General features: G+C 41.4%; 1 protein-coding gene across 1 annotated transcript in view; it reads left to right on the forward strand.

Moving 5' to 3' along the window:
- PA2G4 (proliferation-associated 2G4) overlaps positions 1 to 20,992 on the forward strand; it is a 44,725-nt gene that overhangs the window by 16,810 nt on the left and 6,923 nt on the right. Inside the window, exons 2-12 of the mRNA XM_073613975.1 lie at positions 1,298 to 1,426; positions 1,521 to 1,626; positions 2,161 to 2,230; positions 5,083 to 5,175; positions 8,670 to 8,733; positions 10,190 to 10,268; positions 14,440 to 14,518; positions 15,291 to 15,424; positions 15,804 to 15,898; positions 16,513 to 16,640; positions 17,215 to 17,268. Of these exons, the coding sequence (XP_073470076.1) occupies positions 1,298 to 1,426; positions 1,521 to 1,626; positions 2,161 to 2,230; positions 5,083 to 5,175; positions 8,670 to 8,733; positions 10,190 to 10,268; positions 14,440 to 14,518; positions 15,291 to 15,424; positions 15,804 to 15,898; positions 16,513 to 16,640; positions 17,215 to 17,268 (1,031 nt within the window). The remainder of the gene's footprint in view (positions 1 to 1,297; positions 1,427 to 1,520; positions 1,627 to 2,160; positions 2,231 to 5,082; positions 5,176 to 8,669; positions 8,734 to 10,189; positions 10,269 to 14,439; positions 14,519 to 15,290; positions 15,425 to 15,803; positions 15,899 to 16,512; positions 16,641 to 17,214; positions 17,269 to 20,992) is intronic.

Genomic DNA, 20,992 nt, shown 5'->3' on the forward strand with positions numbered 1-20,992 from the left:
TCCAAAATGGGGTCATTTGGGGGGGTTTTATGTCATCTGGGCATTTTATGGCCTTCAAAACTGTGATAGGTAGTGAGGAGTAAAATCAAAAATGTACGCCCTTAGAAATCCTAAAGGCAGTGATTGGTTTTCGGGGCCCCGTACGCGGCTAGGCTCCCAAAAAGTCCCACACATGTGGTATCCCCATACTCAGGAGAAGCAGCTAAATGTATTTTGGGGTGCAATTCCACATATGCCCATGGCCTGTGTGAGCAATATATCATTTAGTGACAACTTTTTGTAAATTTTTTTTTTTTTTTTTTTTTTTTTTTTGTCATTGTTCAATCACTTGGGACAAAAAAAATGAATATTCAATGGGCTCATCATGCCTCTCAGCAAATTCCTTGGGGTGTCTACTTTCCAAAATGGGGTCATTTGTGGGGGTTTTGTACTGCCCTGCCATTTTAGCACCTCAAGAAACGACATAGGCAGTCATAAATTAAAGGCTGTGTAAATTCCAGAAAATGTACCCTAGTTTGTAGACGCTATAACTTTTGCGCAAACCAATAAATATACACTTATTGACATTTTTTTTACCAAAGACATGTGGCCGAATACATTTTGGCCTAAATGTATGACTAAAATTGAGTTTATTGGATTTTTTTTAGAACAAAAAGTAGAAAATATCATTTTTTTTCAAAATTTTCGGTCTTTTTCCGTGTATAGCGCAAAAAATAAAAACGGCAGAGGTGATCAAATACTATCAAAAGAAAGCTCTATTTGTGGGAAGAAAAGGACGCAAATTTCGTTTGGGTACAGCATTGCATGACCGCGCAATTAGCAGTTAAAGCGACGCAGTGCCGAATTGTAAAAAGTGCTCTGGTCAGGAAGGGGGTAAAACCTTCCGGGGCTGAAGTGGTTAAAGAGCTGAAGAGGTAATGCAATAGGATACTGTAGGAGTCAGATGCTGGTATTCTTGACATGTTGCCTAAGATACAGTTACATGGATCCTTTTCACTTATTCTGTTACTATCAGAAAAAAATGAATGGCCTCCATGTTGTCAACTTTGAATGTTTTTTTTCCTTGTTTCTTACTTTGACAGACTTAAGTGGACCTACAGGGAGTTAATTGTATACTGAATATATTGTCCTGAAATTACTGGTTTTGGTAGAATAATAAAGCTATGCATGCAATCTCCCACGTAAGAGGGCAAATTGCTTAGTGAATGTGCTCAGCTCACTCTTTTGAGAACAATGCAGTCCTTGAAAATGACGGTTTGTCAGCTAATTAACCTTGTGGCTTTTTTTCTGTTTTTAGGGGTCCTGCGTACACTTGTGGAGGCAGCTACTCCAGAGGCTTCTATCCTAAGCCTCTGTGAAAAGGGAGATGCTATGATAATGGAGGAAACTGGCAAAATTTTCAAAAAGGAGAAGGAAATGAAAAAAGGTACTTAAAAGCTACTTGGATTACAGCACAAACCTGTGCCATGTGTGATACCACTTGGTCTAGACTCATAGAGTGTATTTTTTTTTTATTTCAGGCATTGCCTTTCCAACAAGTATATCTGTTAATAACTGTGTGTGCCACTTCTCCCCTCTGAAGAGTGATCAAGATTATCTTCTGAAGAATGGTGATCTGGTGAAGATGTGAGTGACAGATTTGTAGAACAATGTGTAGAAGTATAGAGATGTTAATTCAACAAACTGAATATTCCAGACATGTCTCTTAAAATTACATTTAACGTATCCCTTCACTGCTGTGCTTTTTATGTCACGTTTGCACTTGGAAGCATGACATTTTAAACTTAAAATTTAGTCCTGTGTTTAATAGTTTAAGTAATAGTAGTTCTTTATGTCTAATGCAAAATAAATCTGTAGTCTTACATTAATAATCTGGCACTGCTCATCCATGATGGCACACTAGCAAGACAAGAGGAAGTTGCTCAAAGCGCTGACTTCCTAGCTGGGGTCAATATTTGCATATCCTGGGGTTAGGGTGCCCAGGTGTGCTGGAAAGTAGCTATTACCTGCAGGCACCTAGAGGTGGCTTGAAGTGCCAGTTTATAAAGGTCACTTGAATTACAGGTGAACTTTAACATACCCTTTGATAATGAACTAGCAGTAAACAGCAACTAGTTACCATGAAATCAATGTAGTAATGGGTAACTTTTTGTATTTCAGTGATTTAGGAGTCCATGTAGATGGCTTCATTGCTAATGTTGCCCACAGCTTTGTGGTTGGTGCGTCCAAGGTAAGCTTATGTTTTGTTCTGTTCTGTCAAAGACTGTATAATACGTTATTGGGTGTTATGCAGAAGCCGCTTCCCTTCTGTATTCTGACCACAGGGAGTTGATTGCTCGGCACTGCCATTATTCACAAACTGCCTTGTATTTATTAATGAATGCAAAATGTTCTGTTATTGGGCAGGGTGGAGAGGTGGGACAGACCTCACAATCTCCACCTTGTCTAATCGGAGAACACTTTGTATTCATGATTTAGGTTCAAAATCTTCCCTGTCCTCTGCTGTGCATGCACAGTCCAGTGTCTCTTACTTTAATGGAAAGCCTGTCTACAATCTGTTATTGGCCTTTCCATCAAAGGCTAAGGCCCCTTTCACACGGACGGATAGAATTGTGCTTTTAGCAGCGGATTTTCTAGTTTTCTACCGCAGCTAAAAGCACACAATGCTTTCCTATGACCCCATTCACACACTCCGTTTAGCTGCGATTTTAGTTACATGCGGTTTGGTGCGGATAGAAAAAATAGAATTGACTGCGTCCAGGAGCGATTTAGCGTAGCTATCTGCACATAACTGCAGGTAATCGCAGTGTACTATTTCTCCTGCGGATAGCAGTGGCAACAAGGAAAGAAAAGCAACAGGAAGCACATCAGAAATGGCAAGAATGTTCCAAACGCAGCCGCAGGTAATCGCACTGTACAAATGCAGATGATCGCAGTATCTGGAGTCTTGAATTTCACAGAACATATTATTATATGCTTTTAACTGTGGCAGAACAGCTGTCCGTGTGAAAGGTGCCTAATTCAGGCCATATGATGCAAGTTTCTTTGAGTTGCTCAAAACGAAAATCACTTGATTCCCCCATCAACACAGTCAGTGATGGGGGAATCCCTCCCACAAAGCTATTGTGTTCTCCCAGCAGGGTTGTACCAAGTCGATCAATGGATTGACTTTTTTAGGTATAAATAGCCTGCCCATACATGGTTTGAATCTCAGCCAGACCCTGCTCTGCTGGCTGAGATTTGAACAATCTGTGGCCGGCTTAAGTGGTTTGATGTCCACCAAGGAAAATGGGTAAGATTCGGTGGATTTGATTTTAAATCAAATCGCTTTAAATCGCTAGTAAAAAAGCTTGATTTAAATCCATTTGATTTAAATCATAATTTTTAAAGGGCAACTGTCATCTCTGTCCCGCTGTTGACTCACCGACAGTCCCATCTACTTTAATGGGATGGCTGGTGATGCGGCAGTGACACAACAAGGTTGAGGGACGTGGCGGCAGCAGGCGAGTGGATGCCCGCTAACAGGCGCTGCCATGATGATCTAAAATGACAGGTGCTCTTTAAATGTAAGGACTTATTCTTGCTGGTAGTTAGAATCTTTAATATTTGCAAACAAAATGAAGGTTTCCCATTTAGAACAAGCTTAGGTTAGTAAAACGGGAATATCAGAACCGATCCAATCATACAGTTTGTAGTGTACATAGATTTGCAACACAATGTAAAAAAAGGAATGTTCCTCAACTTTGATCTCGTGGTTACTGTGAAATTGTGTGAATGCATCAATGCAGTGCATGTTATCTCAGCTTGCAGAGCTTGGAGTCATTGAATGAGTTTACCAAAATTTTAAATATTGCAGAATATACAGCCTCATGCTACATAAAGCTGCATTTCATGCTGAATAAACTAAATTATTAATGTATCTTAAATAGAAAACTCTTTTTTTTTTTTTTTTTTTTTTTTTTTTTTTGTCCAAAAGCATTTTATTAAAATAAATTTGCTAAAAGCCAAAAATCAGATTTTAAATAAAAAAAATCAGATTTAAATGTGTTTATTTTTTTTATCCACCCTGGTAAGATTTAAAAGCTAGTTTGTATTGTACTGTGTACATTTCCTGAAACTGCATTTCAGGGAAGTATAATCCTATTATAAAAGTGCTCAGAATAAGGGGAGTGGGCTTGCTTTTATCTGCACTCACAGACCGCAGCAGAGGTACTAACCCTTTCTTATTGTGGTAAAATAAAATGTATGCTTAAAGCGGAGTTCCACCCAAAAGTGGAACTTCCGCTTTAAGCACTCCTCGCCGCCTGACATGCCATGTTTGACATGTCATTTTTTTTTGGTGGGGGGGGTACCTTATTTTTAGTGGGATTTCCTGTCCCACTTCCTCTTTTTGGCCGCGTAGGCGGCGACTCCTCTAGCCCTTGGCGGCCCCTCCCTGCGAGCGATCTTCTGGGACACAACACAGGTCCCAGAAGACTGGCTGGCCAATAGCAGAGCACGACTTGCGCATGCGCAGTGCGTGGCCGTGAAACCGTAAGCTGTCTCGGCCGGGTGCCCACAGTTGCTATGACTGCGCTGAGGAGGGGGAGAGGAACGAGGCTCTGGGTGGCCGCATCGCTGGACCGTGGGACAGGTGAGTGTCTGTCAAGTCAGCAGCTATGCTTTTTGTAGCTGCTGTTTTTTAATAAACTAAAAAACGGGTGGAACTCCGCTTTTGATGGATATACAACGCAGCAAAATAAGTTGGCTTAAAATTCATTTCTTTCAGGAGGATGGATACTAAATAGGCAAAAGCTGCTTCAAATTTAATGTTAAAGGTGTATGGGATGTCATCCTTATGTCCTTCGTTAATTGATGTCACTGACCTGGAACAAGCATGTATGGGACACCTAACAAAGATTTTTCTATGTCCATTACTCTAAATGGCTAAAAATTTAGAATGACATCCCTGCACCAAAAAAAAAAAAAAAAAAATTCAACATGTCCCCTTATATTGCTTTTTTATATTGTCGTGACCTATGTGCTTTTAAGTTATTTTGTCTTGTTATGTTGGCTGATCGTTTTTCCTGTCCTGTGATTCAGGAGTCTGTGGTGACTGGTCGTAAAGCAGATGTTGTTAAGGCTGCTCACCTTTGTGCAGAAGCTGCTCTCCGCCTGGTGAAGCCAGGAAATCAGGTATAAATTTTCTTGCTCAGGCATCTTTAACTTTACTATTTTTATATATGCGCCAACTAAAATTCTCCTAAAAAGTAACCAATTCCTTCATTTTTCAATGCAACTGTTTAGTGCTCGATTCTGGCAGCTCTCCTTTTAGCCCTTCCCTTTCCATAGAGTTCACTTGGAGACGCAGTAAGACCTCTGGAGTATATATGTTTAGCAGAAATGTTGGAAAACAACAAACTTAAAAAAAATAAATAAAAGAAAGGGGGGGGGAGACATACTTTGGAATGGGAAAACCTTTTGAGTCTAACAAATTATGTAATCCTCGTAGTTTGGGAACCAATGCTTTTTAATCTTTAAATCTGGATTTTTTTAAAGGATAAGTTCAGGTTTTTTGAGAAAAATAAATTTAAATGCCCTTTTTTTTTTACCTGCAAAAAAAAAAAAAATGTGTATTTATTTTCTTTTGGAGCCTGTAAAGCATTGCACTAGCAATCAGAAGATCGCTGGTGTCTCCTTAAGATCTCAGTGTATCCGAGTAACCCGTACATCCCGTATGGGCAGGCAGATGCACTGACAGGAAGAAATCAATTAACTTCGACAGCGCCATGGTTAGGGGTGCAACGGATCAAAAAAACTCAGTTCGGATCGTTCCTGGGATCAGGAGTCACGGTTCGGATCATTTTCGGATCAACAAAAAAAAAATCTCCCCCCACTGTAATAGGCGCGCCATCTCTCCCGCGGTCATAGGCGCGCCATCTCTCCCGCGGTCATAGGCGCGCCATCTCTCCCGCGGTCATAGGCGCGCCATCTCCCCCGCGGTCATAATATATTAGGGTATTGGCAGGGCATTGCAGAGTATTGGCACTGCTGCCATCTGATCTCTCCCCTCCACTGTACAGATCAGTACACAAGGGGAGAGAGGAACCGGCGTCATGACATCATTTGACGGAGCGATCATGTGGTAAATGGCCGCCGCTCCTGACCTAGGCCGAAGCCGCGGCCTTTCCTAGGGCCGAGGCGGTGGCGCGCTCTGCGGAGCGCATGTGTGCCGATCTGAACAGGCTGAACCGTTCGGATCACGGATCGGTGACGATCCGTTGCACCCCTAGTCATGGTAGTTCATTCAGAACTGCAAGCCAACAACCGCAAAGGATTTTCAGGGCTTGTAGTTCATTCACGCACAGAGCTGTGTGAATGACGTGGGCAGAGCCCCGCGCTGATTTTAAAAAGTTACAAGTCACGGCTATGTGTCTGAATGGTCATGCAGAGGCTCAGGTGCCCCCATAGCAAGCTTCTTGATGTGGGAGCACTCGGCAGAAGCGCCGGCAAGAGACCCGAGAAGGAGGCTCTGGGCTGATCTGTGCAGTGGTTTTCCACAGAGCAGGTGACTATAACATGTTTGTTATTTTTAAAGAAAAAAAGACTTTAGTATCACTTTAAGGATTTCCCTAGAAATTTTTATTTTCAGTTTGTGGGATTGACTCACTGTTTTTCCAGAATTCTGCACTAAGGTTGAAGTCATATTTTAGGCATTCTCTGCAACTAGAGATGCATCGACATTTTGGTGGCTGAAAATGGTGTTATCGGCATTTTGCCTATCAGAGAAAAAGGTGCAGATAATGGTGCCGATTTTGTAGCAATTTTACTATGCTTTATGGTGTGTTTCATAGGTCATGTGGCTCAAAAAATACAACACAGGTGTGTTATTGATGCATTTCTATGGGGCAGTTTTTGGTGCTTTTTTTTTTTTTTTTCTGACCAAAAATGCAGCGAGCAGGATTTTTAACACCACAATGGAAGCGCAACCGACCAGTGTGAAGACATGCATATAATTTAAAGGGATACATTTTTTTTTCTTGAACTTTTCTTGCGCTAGAGGTGCCAATAATGGCTGACAAATTCATATTTAAGTTCATGATATTTAAAAAGTCGAATATAATACAATTTTATATAAAGTGTTTTTTAAAAAAAGTCATTTTTCAGTTTTCAGCCAAGTGCATTCTGCATTTGTACTTCCTTTCTGCAATAAAAAATTTAATTTTCCAAAGTCATCCTCCTGGATGGTCACACGAGAGAGGGAGAGAGAGGGGCTGCACTGACCTACAGACCTACTGAAAACACAAGCGCAGATATTTTAAAAGGCTGCCCCCTCAGTTGTTGTGTTTCCTGCACAGAGCTAGGAGAATTCATCCACAGTTCCTTTTAATTTTTTGCTGTGTTATTTGGGCCAGGTGTCCTTGAATACTTCCCACCTCCCCATCTGTTTTGCAGGAGGACTTTTATGGGGGAGGACAAGCCTTGGAAGAGGTTGGCTCGCCTCTTCCCCGCGGTCCCTTTTCCTTAAGCTTGCGCTGGAAAACCGGGAGGCTCCCGGTTTTTCTGCCTGCCATTGCAGCACTCAGGTGTCTACCTAGCTGCTTTCCCTCGTGGCCAAGATGGCCGCCACGGCCAAAGTGACTTTGCCAGGATGGCCAGGCCAGAAGTTGCGTGCTGCCCATCTTTGTTTGGGTCAGTGCTCCTAAAGGGTTAATTGCTTTTAAAGGGATGCTTGCAGACCCTGCGTCTTCTTTCCTTATTAGAATACTTAATGAAAAATATGACTGCCATTCAGATACTCTGCACATTGACAGAATCGAACATTAAAGTTAGTTTATTAAAATCCTTGCAGTGTACATTGATCACCCCGAGGGGATTGTGTGTTGTGTTTTTTTTTTTTTTTTTCCCCTCAGCAAAAGTGGAGTTACTTTTTAAATTTTAAACAGTGTAACAATAAATAGCCTTATGAAATTGAGAGCCCTGGTCAGTATGGACAGCATACTATTCAAGTGGTGGATGTTATTGCTGCCTTGCAGCAATAATGTGATACAATAACAAACCGTGCAGAAAAGTTGTAAGTGATGTTAACTAGAATGTGTCTACAAAAGTTTCAGTGAGTGAACAAATTACAATTTCCACACTGTGACAACCATAATGTCATCCATTACACCAACCTGGATAGTAATGGTCCAGTCTCCCCAATCAGCACTACTGTCACTGAGTGCTTTAAATGAATGGCCCACAATGCTAGAAAAATAATGGCCCTATTATGACAGGACAGCTCCTGGTATATGTGGTAGTATTCATTTGCCGTCTGTTAGAAGTTGCATTTTACACATCTCTTAAAACATTCTTATTTTTGTTCCAGCCTTTTAAATTCACCCTTTTGTCGTTTTCTGCTTCATGAACAGATGAGAAGGGTTTCAGGTTAACAAAGTGAAAAAGAAAAACTGTCTCTGCTTTACACTTATTAGTCCACATTTGAATGAGCTGCCCTACCTGCGCAAATGCGGAAGTGTAAACCTAGGGTAAATGTTTGGTGTATTAAATTAGGTAGTGCTAATGGGGCATTGGTGTAAGGCTTTTGCTTCCAACCACTGACTAAAGTCCTGTTTAACATATGGACGCTAGTTGCTAAAGTGTTGTATGCAAAATGCCAGAAGATTGATGCAACTTTTATTTATTTTTAGAACACACAAGTAACCGAAGCATGGAACAAGATTGCTCCTTCTTTTAACTGTAATCCAATTGAAGGTATGTAATGCATGTTACACTTTCCAACTTAACACAGAAAATCATAAAATTCTCCACAAAGGGGTTACTGGTGCTGTGCCCTGCCAGCACATTTGGTTAATGGTCCAGTGACCTTTCTGGGGCACTATTTTTGCCTGGGGCATACACAATACTGTTCTTCGAAATCTAGACCGAGTACTGCATATACACTGGCCAAACACTGTACTGTCAGCTGCAGTTGCATGCATCGGGCAAGCACTGAGCACTAACTTTTTACCTGACGGCTCCATTGGCACTGAGAAGAACCCTAAAAACCTAAAGGCACCTTCTTTACCAAGAGCATCATGTGTTTTTTGTGTGTAAAAAAAAAAAAAAAACTATTGTCCGTAAGGGAAAAAAATAGAAATCAGATGTCTTTTTCATATGGCTATATTCTTGCTAAGACATTACTAATAAAGTGTTCTTTCTGTGTACGCAATCACTAATTATCTCCAATATGTTTTGTGAACTGTTCCATATGCTTTGCTGGAGGACCAATAAAAGTTTTTATAAATAAGACATGAGCTGTCATGCGTGCATTTGTTTTCATTAATATACTCCCATTTCAGTAATTCTTGAACTGCAGAATCTTTGGGGATATGAATCCTTATCACTCTCAATATCCCAATCTTCTATTACCTTGGTGAGAGATTGTAGACCAGCTAGGAGTTTGAAACTGAAGCAGTGACAGGCTGGATACACACTAGACAACTTTTGTTGTTTGATTTCCTTTAGCTTTACCAAAACCATGTAGTGCAAGGGCCTGCCTGATTGCATACACATTGAAACTCTTAAGGTTTGACCTCATATTATATGGTTTTGGTAAATCTAAAGGAAAAAATCTAAACAGGATTGTATAGTATATATCCAGCTTTAGGCACCATTTGTGCAGGTGTTTAGCCATGCTGCAAATCCCCTCAAGCAAGAGTCTACAGAATCTTGTGACTGAGATTAGTAGCTGTGTGCAGATAGCTGCAGCCGCCGAGCCTGTACAGGCTGACGGTGCCTGCAAGCTATTCATGCTTTATTTGTGCTGCGTGCATCTGCAATCTCAGCAGGTAGTCTACTGGCTAGTGAACAGGCATGAATAGCTGCGGCCATCAATAGCCCTTCATTAGACCATACAGGCTCAGCAGCTGCTGCTGTCAACATGCATCTAGAAGGAATTGGTGAATTCTTGTCGCAGGGATTTGCAGTGTGGCTCAACACCTTTCCTGAATGTCCCCTTAGGGGGAAATGTATTTGCCATTTGGGCAACGAGCAAAGCTGGAAGCTGTCGTGCAGCTCAGAGTGGGACACTGCATGCCAGGAGGTACAGAGGTGGAAGTTGCACCCCTCTATAGTAAATGGATCTGGCTTTTCAGTTTTAGAGGCTTTCACAAACATATCTAATTTGCTTATATATTCAGTGTAAGTAATGTTGTGTATTTCACCCTAGGAATGCTTTCTCATCAGTTAAAACAACATGTTATTGATGGAGAGAAGACCATCATTCAAAACCCTACTGACCAGCAAAAGTACGTTAGGACATCAGTTATGTTTAGTTTATGCATTGTTTGTTTGTCTAAGTTGTAATGCGCTTGTTGGCCTGTTTTAAATTTGTGCTACATTGTTTTCGTTTTTGCCATTCAGCATGCGTTTAGATGGGTGTGTGTGTGTGTGTGTGTGTGTGTGTATATAATATACATTTTCACTCTCCACCATAGGGTTTATTTGTTTTTTTTTTTTTTGTGCATGTTTTAAGAGCGATATGATGAGTTAAAAACTAGTGTTTTTATACTTGCTCTGCTAATTCTGAGTATCCAACTTAAGCGAAGTATGGCCAAAGCTTTTTTTTTTTTTTTTTCTTTCTTTTTTGCCTTCTACTCTCCATTGACCCAGAATCCACCAACAGCTGACTATTTCAATCAAGATTTAATCCCAGTGTGTTTTTAATGACACTTGAAAGTTGCTTGCGCATTTATTTTGCTACTTCTAGAGATGATTGATAACCGTAAATGCAAAACAAATATAACTGCCCTCAGTGCAAAAATTCCTTAATATGATCTACATGACATGACTGTAGGTGATGTATCCCTTCACCATTGAGTGTTCATGTTATAAGGTGACTTGATCCCTTTCTTCCTGTGACACTTCTGTGCTCTCTGGCCTATCGCCTTATATCTGCTTTAATACAGCATATAATATCTCTCAAGGATGGTGTAATGGTATTAGATCGCCTCAAGGGGTCCTCTGTAGGTTTTCCCAGTGCTCTGCTCTCTATTGTGGAAGTGCAGGATCTATGATAATCCTAAAGCAGGGATATGCAATTAGCCGACCTCCAGCTGTTGCAAAACTACAAGTCCCATCATGCCTCTGCCTCTGGGTGTCATGCTTGTGGCTGTCAAGTCTTGCTATGCCTCATGATATTTGTAGTTCTGCAACAGCTGGAGGTCTGCTAATTGCATATCCCTGTTCTAATTCTTGCTTTACGATCGGCAGCAACGTGCAGATAGCGGCTGCCGAGCCCATGAATGACAGGCTGTTGGTTGTAGCTGCTTGCCCACCCAGCATTTGCCTCCTGTTCCTGACAGCCTGTCATTGCAGTGGTATGGGCTTGGTCTCAATTGAGAGCACTAAGTGCCGGTTCACACTTGTGCGATGCGGGAACCCTGCGACTCCACTGCAGGTTCCCGTATCGCACCCGACTCGCAAGGCAGTTCACAATGTTAATGACACTCCAATCAATACAATGTTAAAGACACCCCCCCCATATTTCAGCTCGCATATTGTACTGCTAACTGACAGTTTGGACAGGAATCGGATTGCATGGGATGAACACCCATGCAATCTGATTCTGATGTGAGTTTGGTCACTAAAGGGTCCTCTTCTATATCCTCCCGGTGGGAATGTATGAAGAAAGAAGAATTCTCTCGTAGTGTGATACAGTTTCAACAGGTTTATTAAAAGATATAACAGCATGAACTCACATATCACCTGCGTGCATCATCCCTGGTACTGTTTTTTATGTTGTTTTTTTTTTTTTTTTGTTTGTTTTTTTTGAGCGGGCAGTCTGCTCTTCAGGGATAACAACCAATGCGGCTAAAAGCCGCTCAGCTGTTATCCCGAAGGAGTGAGAGGGGACGTTCCACCGCTGTTCCCGGGCCTCCCGTCTTCCAGCTAGAGTGAAACTGGAAGGAAGCCGGAAACTCCTTTGTTCCAGTCTTCTTTCTGTAATCACGGAAACGACGTCCCTTCCGGTTTACTTGGCTGTCAGTGGCACCGGTTTTTAAAAAATCAACAGTATTCAGAATCACCGTTTTTGGCAATCTGAATACTTTGAAGTGCAAAGGAGGGTTTTGGGATCTTTTAGACTCCCGATCCCTCCATACCTGTCACCGCCCATTACTGTCACAAGGGATGTTTACATCCCTTGTGACAGCAATAAAAGTGATCAAATGTTTGTTTTTTATTTTTTGAAATGACAACTAAAAATAAGAACATTTTTTTTAAAGCTCCCCCCGCGAGCTCGCGCTGCAAGGAAAGCACACGTAAGTCGCGCTTGCAATATGTAAACGGTGTTCAAATCGCACAGGTGAGGTATCGCCATGATCGTCGGAGCAAGAGCTATAATTCTAGCGCTAGACCTCTGTAACTCTAACCTGGTAACCATTAATTTTTTTTTTTATTTTTAAAGCTCCGCCTATGGAGATTTTTAGGTATCAGTTTGTCACCATTCCATGAGTGTGCGCAATTTCAAAGCATGACATGTTGGGTATCTATTTACTTGGCTAACATCTTTCACATTATACAAAAAAATTGGGCTAATGTTACCGTTTATAGTGTGTGTGGTGTGTTTTTTGTGGAACGACCCTTAGGTAGTGAGATTCAGGAGGGGGTCTGATGAAGAAAAAGTGGCACTAGTGTCATCAGCATCTTCCCATTTCTATCTGACACCAAGTTCACTCTTACTAGGGCACTGGAATTGTTAGTGACTCTAAAGCTTAAACATTTTTACCTTGATAAATAACTTGCATGAAGATAAAAAAATGTTTAGGTAGCAGTATGCCCCCTCTCAATCACAAAAATCTATTTTTTTTTTTTTTCATTAACTTTCACCATTAATCCCACTCTTGCACTTAGGTGTGACCAGTGAAAAAAAGCTCTGAACCAATGTTGCAGCCTTCATTAAATCAGGGTCTTTGATGCCATTCCTTGAATTGCCAAAATAAGGACTGTGGATAATCTAAACAAAAACAGACCAGGGAAGCACATGCCCTATTGGTGCAGTAAACTTGTGTCTTTTTATTAAGCAAAGATAAAATGACACAATGCACTCACTTGCTCCCGGAAATACATCAAGATCATCACAGAATCCACCTTTGTATGGATGCCACTAGATGTAATCCACCCGCCTAAAGGCTCCTCTCCCATGTCGGTGCATTAGGAAAGTAAATGAAGGGTAGGGAGTCGGCCGCAATAACGGCCTGCACCAGAAGGAGGCTATGTGTGTCACTGTAGGTTTGAGGCTTGTAAATACCTGTTTAGAACGATCTTCAGGCCGGTTACATGACTCTCGGCCAGTTTACAGGGCTACTGCAGGAGGGGCTGAGTGGCCATGTGACCTCCCCAGCTGACGTTGGAGGGAGATCTTGGGCCCTCCTGCAGAAGCCATCCAACGGAGCTGTACAGCGGCTGCGGGTCATGTGACCGGCCTGAAGACAGCTCTAAACTGGTATTTACAAGCCTCATTTTTACAAAAGACTTAGTGTGCAATGCCAGTCTCAGTAGAGGGGCCGGCATAGACTAATATGGGTTAACAGCTTTAAGTATCTGTTTGGAGGTTCTAATTACACTCACAATGACAGGCAAGTCTAGACCTTACAACTTTGCATTGCAGCTCGGGCTTATTTGCGACCTGCTGCTCAACTCCTCTGTAATATGTCCATATATTGCATACCCTATCTGAGAAGACATGGGAGGATGTGCTCCAATTTCTAGAGCATTTAGGACCCCCCAAATTTTTACATGGTACTGGAGTCGGGGATACCCCATGCTTGCAGCAAATACAGCTCAGGTCAATCTTCCGTGGATATGTTCTAAACTTCCAAACTGGGATATGGTGGTTTCTTGAGATTAGCAACTTTTTAATTTTTTTTGCTTGCTTATTAGTAATATTCTGCTCACTTGTATTTTGCCCTGTTTTTAAAACTCCGATTTGGATTTGCATACTATTGGTGATGACAGTCAGTTTGCGGCTAGCGGGATGCTAGTACTGAAATTAGTTTCAAATGTGACCTCCACAGTGGGAAGAATGGGTTACAGAGCTCAAACTTCTGTACAAGAAGGAAAAAAAAAAAAAAAAGTCACATACAAGTTGGGGGGGGTTTGTGTAACCCAAAAGCACTATTCTATTGAGTAAGTAGGTGGATGCTGCAGTTGAGGATAGAAGGTATTATGATGCTTGGTTTCTGATCTCTCTATATAAGAAAACAGGTGCGGCTGGGCAAATGATATATGAATAACTGTCGCTGCTGTAAGATCTACTGTATAAGTGGATGGGAATGCACTTTGCCTTTTTTCCACTGACTGGTATTTATTGCATTGTATACCTCTGCACCTTGTTTGTCTGTTTGCTTGTAGCTGGATAAAGGGAGAAAAAAAAAAACTTGTTTAAATAAAATTGGATTTTTTTATTTATTTTTATAGGAAGGACCATGAAAAGGCAGAATTTGAAGTTCATGAAGTTTATGCTATTGATGTTCTTATTAGTACTGGGGAGGGAAAGGTGAGTTTTATTTTTTTTTGCTTTTCCCTATTCATACTTGCCTAGGTGGATGCATGCTGCTTCTGTCCCCCGCTGCCTTTTCACTGAGAACTGAGCATCGCTGATGGCTCGGTTCTCTCACCTGCCCGAGCGGGGAGCTGCTGTCAGTCAGCATCTCTCCTGCTCTGCTCCTCCACGCTCACTGGAGCGCTGAGCTGTGGAGGGGCAGGGAGCGGCTGTCTCAGCGGCTCGCTGAGACTGCCATTCTTCCAGGCAGCTGGTGGATCCAGACTTTCTAAGTCGGGATGATGTGCTGCCTGGACTGAACTTGGTAACGTCAGCGGACTTCAGACCACTCTCTGCTGAAAACTGGTCACAGGTGTGCGAAACGAATTGCGCTCCTGTGACCCTTAGGAGAAGCCTCAAGGCCTCAAAAGCCAGAGCTGATCATGAGGTTCAGACATTTAGGACTTGATTGATGGGGCAAGGCTTAATTTTGGGAAGTGACAACCTATTGTCTACATGGGCAGAAGTTAGTCTCTTGTGTGGCATGGGCCTAGCATCCGAAGGGTTCCCCAGTGGCGGATTTGAAGATTAATGCAGGTATGTGCACACACAAGACTCTTTGCAAAGAAAGGACCGCTACTTTTAGGTTGCTTTTGTACAAGGCTCTTGCACATCAGAACAGTCACCTTAGTAAATATTTAGGCCAACACAGGTTTTATTTTAAATCGCAGTAATCCAAATTAGTGTGATTTTATTGCTAATATATAATTTATAAACCTTGAATTAGGCAAAGGATGCTGGACAGAGAACAACAATTTACAAGAGGGATCCAACTAAGCAGTATGGACTGAAGATGAAAACCTCTCGTGCCTTTTTCAGTGAAGTTGAGAGACGTTTTGGTGCCATGCCATTTACTCTTAGGTATGGTATGCTCTTTTTTTTTTTAAATTTCAAGCCCTAAAATATAAACCTACATGTGTAAAATAATTGGCACCTAACTGATCTTGGCTTTTTTTTTTTTATTCCTTTTTTCTTTTTGCTGACTACTGTATGCTCTCTATAAAAGCAAAATTCATACTATGTGTTGTAAGTTGTTCCTTTTTCTGGTTCTTAGATAGAAATTGATTCTACTATGGAAAGCCGCGTAAATTCACGGCTGAAATATTTGTATGCAACCATTCATTTGCCTTTTTAAATATTTAAATATCCTTCAAACACTGGAAAGAAATCTAAAATGTATTCTGTTGGGTTTAGTGTGTGTGTGTACATTCTTAGCTTTCAATATTCAAATTTTTTACAGGGCGTTTGAAGATGAAAAGAAGGCAAGGATGGGCGTGGTGGAATGTGCAAAGCATGAATTGCTCCAACCTTTCAATGTACTCTATGAAAAGGAAGGTGAGATTGCAAACTGCATTTTATGTAGTATGTTTTAGTATCCTTGCATAATAGGTTTGCTGTGGAAAAAAATTATGGGTTTACCTGAGCAGTCATATGGTGTAGGACTGTGCTCACATAACCTTCCTGCATTTTCTGTTTTATTCCAGCTTTTCATTTTAAGCCCTCATGCACACAGGCTGTTAAAAAAAAACTTTATGAAAACGCCAGTATCTTTGCAGTGATTTTTTTTTTTATCATTTTTGAGCGTTTTTCCGCGTTAGCGTTTTTGAGCGTTTTTTTTTTTTTTTTTTCAATGGATCAAAAACGCTAAAAAACGTTGGTGAATGACATTTTTCAGCGTTTTTCAGCGTTAGAGCGTTTTTACAGCTGAGAAACGTCTCTCAGAACCCACTGGTCCTGGGTTTTTTTTTACAGCTTAAAAACGCCTATGCCACTTGCAGCTCAAAAACGCCTAGGTGGGCATGAAGCCATAGACCAACATAGACAGGCCTTTTTAAGCTGCAAAAAAAGCTCAAAAAAGCAGCTGTAAAAACGTCCGTGTGCATGAGGACTTAAGATTTGGAGAATTCCGTGGAGTCTGTACATTAAGTTATTGCATTTTCTTTTCTCAGGAGAACATGTTGCACAGTTTAAGTTTACAGTTCTGTTGATGCCTAATGGCCCCATGAGAATAACAAGTGGTCCCTTTGACCCAGATTTGTACAAGTCTGTGCTTGAGGTGCAGGATACAGACTTAAAGGTAAGTGGACGTTTGGTCTTTGGACTTTTTTTAGTTTTAAATATTTGAACTACCAAAATTGCCACAAAAGACATTAGCAAAACATTTCCATTTGCTGGTCTGTCCTGAAATGTTAGCTGCCCGACTCTCATTTTAATACTTTGCATAATTGACCTAGATAATGCAGAGGACATCATCAAACTTTTCTGATGTCTTAACCTTTCTTGACTCACTGGATTTAAACCAGATTTTCAAAAATTCAGCATTGATAGCCCCAATATGACAGCATTTAATACTTCTGTATATAAATACGTAAAGTACAATTTTTTTGGCTTTGTGTTCCACTTGATGCATTCAGAAAAATTACAGTAACAGTGGAGTGCATTGAATTCTGTTCGCAACATTACGTTTGTGTTTCTCAAAGGCTGAAAGTAGCTCAGGCTGATTTTGTAAAATTGTTTGCATAGTTTGAAAAGTTCATCCTTTTTAATGTCCCTGGAATAATGTTCCCGTATAGACCAACTTCTTTTACTGGCCAGTACATTTGTTGTATGCCATTACCTTATTTAGTAACCATTTTATTTTGTCTTTTCAGGCACTTCTGCAAAGTTCAGCTAGCCGAAAGACCCAGAAAAAAAAGAAAAAGAAGGTAATTCTTGCTCAGCAATGCTCATGCCTATTTGGAATGTCAACAGCTATAATTTCCTTTTTTTAGAGAATGAGACAGACATGATTGGGCTTATGTAGGAATCTGAATATTCAATCTTTTATTATAAACTTGCAGACTTTTTACCAATTTTACATTTCCAATTACTTTTATTCAAAAGCCTTATACATGCATCTAGGACAATGGTTCACGTGTTGACGCCAATTATGTAACACATTTTGGATATTGCCAATATCTTTTGGGTATTGCCAATAAATGCATATATCCTATATGCATTGAAGCTGCTGGTTCACATGTTAAACAGCAATTGCGTAAAACATTTTGGGTATTACCAATATCTGTTTTACAAAACAGTTGGAGATGGTATTTTATTGTGTGTATTAAAATTTTAGTGTGGAGGTTGGTAAGCACTTGCGCAAAAAAACAGTGACATAAAATCTAAACTGACTTTGTTTTCTACACATACTGATTTCAGAAAATATATACAGTCAAGTTAGAGGAGCTTCTTTTTTAATGTAAAAATACTTTTAGGGCGGCACGGTGGTGTAGTGGGTACCACTTTAGCCTAGCAGTAAAAAGGGTCCCTGGTTGGATTGCCAACCACGGCACTACCTGCCTGGAGTTTACATGTTCTCCCTGTGCCTGCGTGGGTTTCCTCCCACACTCCAAAGACATGCTTGTAGGTTAATTGGCTTCTGTCCAAAAAAATTGGCCCTAGTATATGAATGTGAGTTGGGGACCTTGGATTGTGGGCTCCTTGAAGGTAGGGACCGATGTGAGTGTGCTATGTATGTGTGGAGCACTGTGTAAATTGACGGTGCTATATGGGTACCGTTAAATAATACTAGATGAGCATCTTAATGAGACACAATGTAATGGGGATGGGGACAATTGTAGACACGCACCCACACTCATGTTGGACTGGTGTCTTTATGCAACCTTACTAACTATGTAACTGTTAGCTGTCCAGTGATCCAGCACTGTCCTCACCTGAGCCGATTCTTCAATGGGCTTTGGATCCAGGCGCTAGCATCTTAACTAAATGAAACTGGCAGTGAAGCCTTAAGGCTTCACAGCCGGCTTTCCACTGCATGCGACCTTCAAAGCACTTATCGGTTTGGTCCTTAAAGACAGACATTTCCCTCTACTGGAAAAGTAAGCACCCTGTTAAGGCGGGACACTGTCAGATCCACAATGGAAACACAACTTTTCAGTTGGAAAAGCAGGTGCAAATGGAAAGTCTTTGCAACCAGGGGGGAGGCCCTGTTCTTCAAGTCTCACTTGTGATCTTGCTATGCCAGCCTGCTCAAAATCTCTTTAGAGATCTAATGGTTTGAATCCCTCACTTTTATAGCGTGTGAAGCTGATGGCTGTAGCATTAAATTTGCTGGATGTCTTTGTATATTTTCGTATGTAGGAACTTTAGCAAAAGTGCTGAAATGCAAACCACATCTGTAAAACGAGTTTGTTCCGCATGGCCTTTCCCGAACGGTGTCTCCTCAGATCAGCTCTTGACAACGTCCTCAAATATGCTACTGGTGGCATGAGCGCCCATCTTTTCCACAGTTGAAGAAATCAAAGGAGCAGACTGCAAAGTATTCATCCTTGCTGTCTTTTGAGAGAGGTCCCTTTTTTGTTCAACTCCTTTACCTCCACATAGACACCTTCTCCACAAACTTGGCTCCCTATGCATTGTCAAGCCCTGTCATTCAGAGTCTGCCATATTCTCAGACAAACTTTCCTTGCATAAATGCGTGCCGCCATTTTCCAGAACGGTTGGATGTGTAACCACTTGCATACTGGGCACTTTCACCCCCTTTCTGACCAGGCCAATTTTCAGTTTTCAGCGCTGTTGCAATTTGTATAACAATTGCGTGGTCATGCAACACTGTACCCATATGAATTTTTTTATCGTTTTGTTCACACAAATTGAGCTTTCTTTTGCTGGTATTTAATTGCCACTGGGTTTTTTTTCTAAACCAACATTTTGCAACTATGTCATTTTTCTCCTTCACTGAGGGGCGGTACTGATGATCAGTGCCCTGATTATCTGTGTACATGTCCCCTGTGACACTTGCCGTTTACCAGCTCTGCTGTCACAACATGTGAGGAAAGTACTGCAACCGGCAAGTATGTTTATACTGATCAGCTGTGATTAGACAGTTGATCACGTTGTAAAGGGCCGCATTGATTGGCCCTTTACTATGATCCGCAGTCTGCTGTGTCTTAAGGACGCAGCTATCACAGAGCATGCCAGATGCACGTCTCAGGAGTCGTGGTTCCAGGAGGAAGTCCATGGGTGCTCTCACGGAATAACGACAGCTGGACAACTTGCATTTCAGAGGCTTGAGTTCAGGAGATGGTATCTCAGGGCTACAAACTGGAATGTTGCTCCCTTTTCCATCCTCTGTTTCTTACCTCTTACTATATCATTTCTCAGATTAGCATATCTCCAGCAAGCCCTCTCTTTTCGTGGCTCAACATATGAACCCCCCCCCAGTTCTTGTAGCAGAATGGTTCCATAGATTCTGCTACTTTTTTTTTTTTTTTGTTTTTTTTTTTTTGTTTTTTTTTTTCCCCTTCCCCAAGCATTTGCCTCATTCTCGGTCAAAGGTCTAATTGTTTTTCAACTGCAAAAATTCTGTCTAGAATCTTCAAAATCTGTAATCTTCTTTTTGGCTTCTGTGGAACTCAAACATACTTGCATGTAGCTATTTCAGTGCATCAGCATTTGTAAACATTACCATGGGGCCCTTGAACAACCAGTTCAGGTCCCTGCCCTTTGGCCCCTTGTCTGCACCTCAGGTATTCATCAGGGTACAAGTCTTGCTGTGTTTTCATGTCATTCCAATTTTTAGACACTTACACAACCTCCTGTTTAGGGAACAGTTGACACAGACTCTCAGACAATTTGCAGTTGACTGTCCAGATGCTACAATGATTCAGAAGAATCCTGACCCTTCAGACCTAACTGTTGGTATCAACTCTTTTTTTAACGTATCTGGGTTTAGTCCTGGATATATTTCAGGTCAAAGTGGGCTTTCACTAGAGAAATTTCAGACCTTCTAGTCTAATTCGAGCTCTCCAATCCAGGAGCTGTCTGACTCTCTGCATGGGAATCCTAGGTCTGATGGTAGCCTTTTTTTCAAGGCAGTCCTATTTGTCTGGTTTCACTCTGGTCCCCTACATGGGCAACATTCTGTTGTCTTGGAGCAAGTCGTTCCAGTCTCTGAACAGATCAATTCATCTTTCAGAGGACCAGGTTGTCTCTGATATGGTGGCTCAGGAATCTGTCTCTGGAGTCAGGAAAATGTACCAGTTGGTCTTTTGGAGGATCCTCCAGCCAGTCTAACTAGAGTAGAGTCCCTGTCCTTGTAGAGTCTTTTCTCCCAATCAATTTTCTGGAACTTTGGATTATTTGGTTTTTTCTGCAGCATTGGACCATTCTACTGGACCTTTTCGTCTGATCCGGACAATGCTACAGTGGGTGGCGATCTGCAATAATTGTGAAGAAACCAGAAATCTGCCTGTAGATTGGATCTTGTCCTGGGAACTTTCATACTTGTCAGCTGTGTTTATTCTGGTTGCAGAGAATTGGCAGGAAGAGCTCCTCAGCCGGCAGCGCCTGGACCTGGGGGAGTGGTCCCTAAACCTGCAGGTTGGGGATCCAGGATGTGGACCTCCAGTTTAAACAAACTGTAAAGGT

Source organism: Aquarana catesbeiana, linkage group LG02, assembly GCF_042186555.1.
Source record: "Aquarana catesbeiana isolate 2022-GZ linkage group LG02, ASM4218655v1, whole genome shotgun sequence".
NCBI classification, from domain to species: domain Eukaryota; kingdom Metazoa; phylum Chordata; class Amphibia; order Anura; family Ranidae; genus Aquarana; species Aquarana catesbeiana.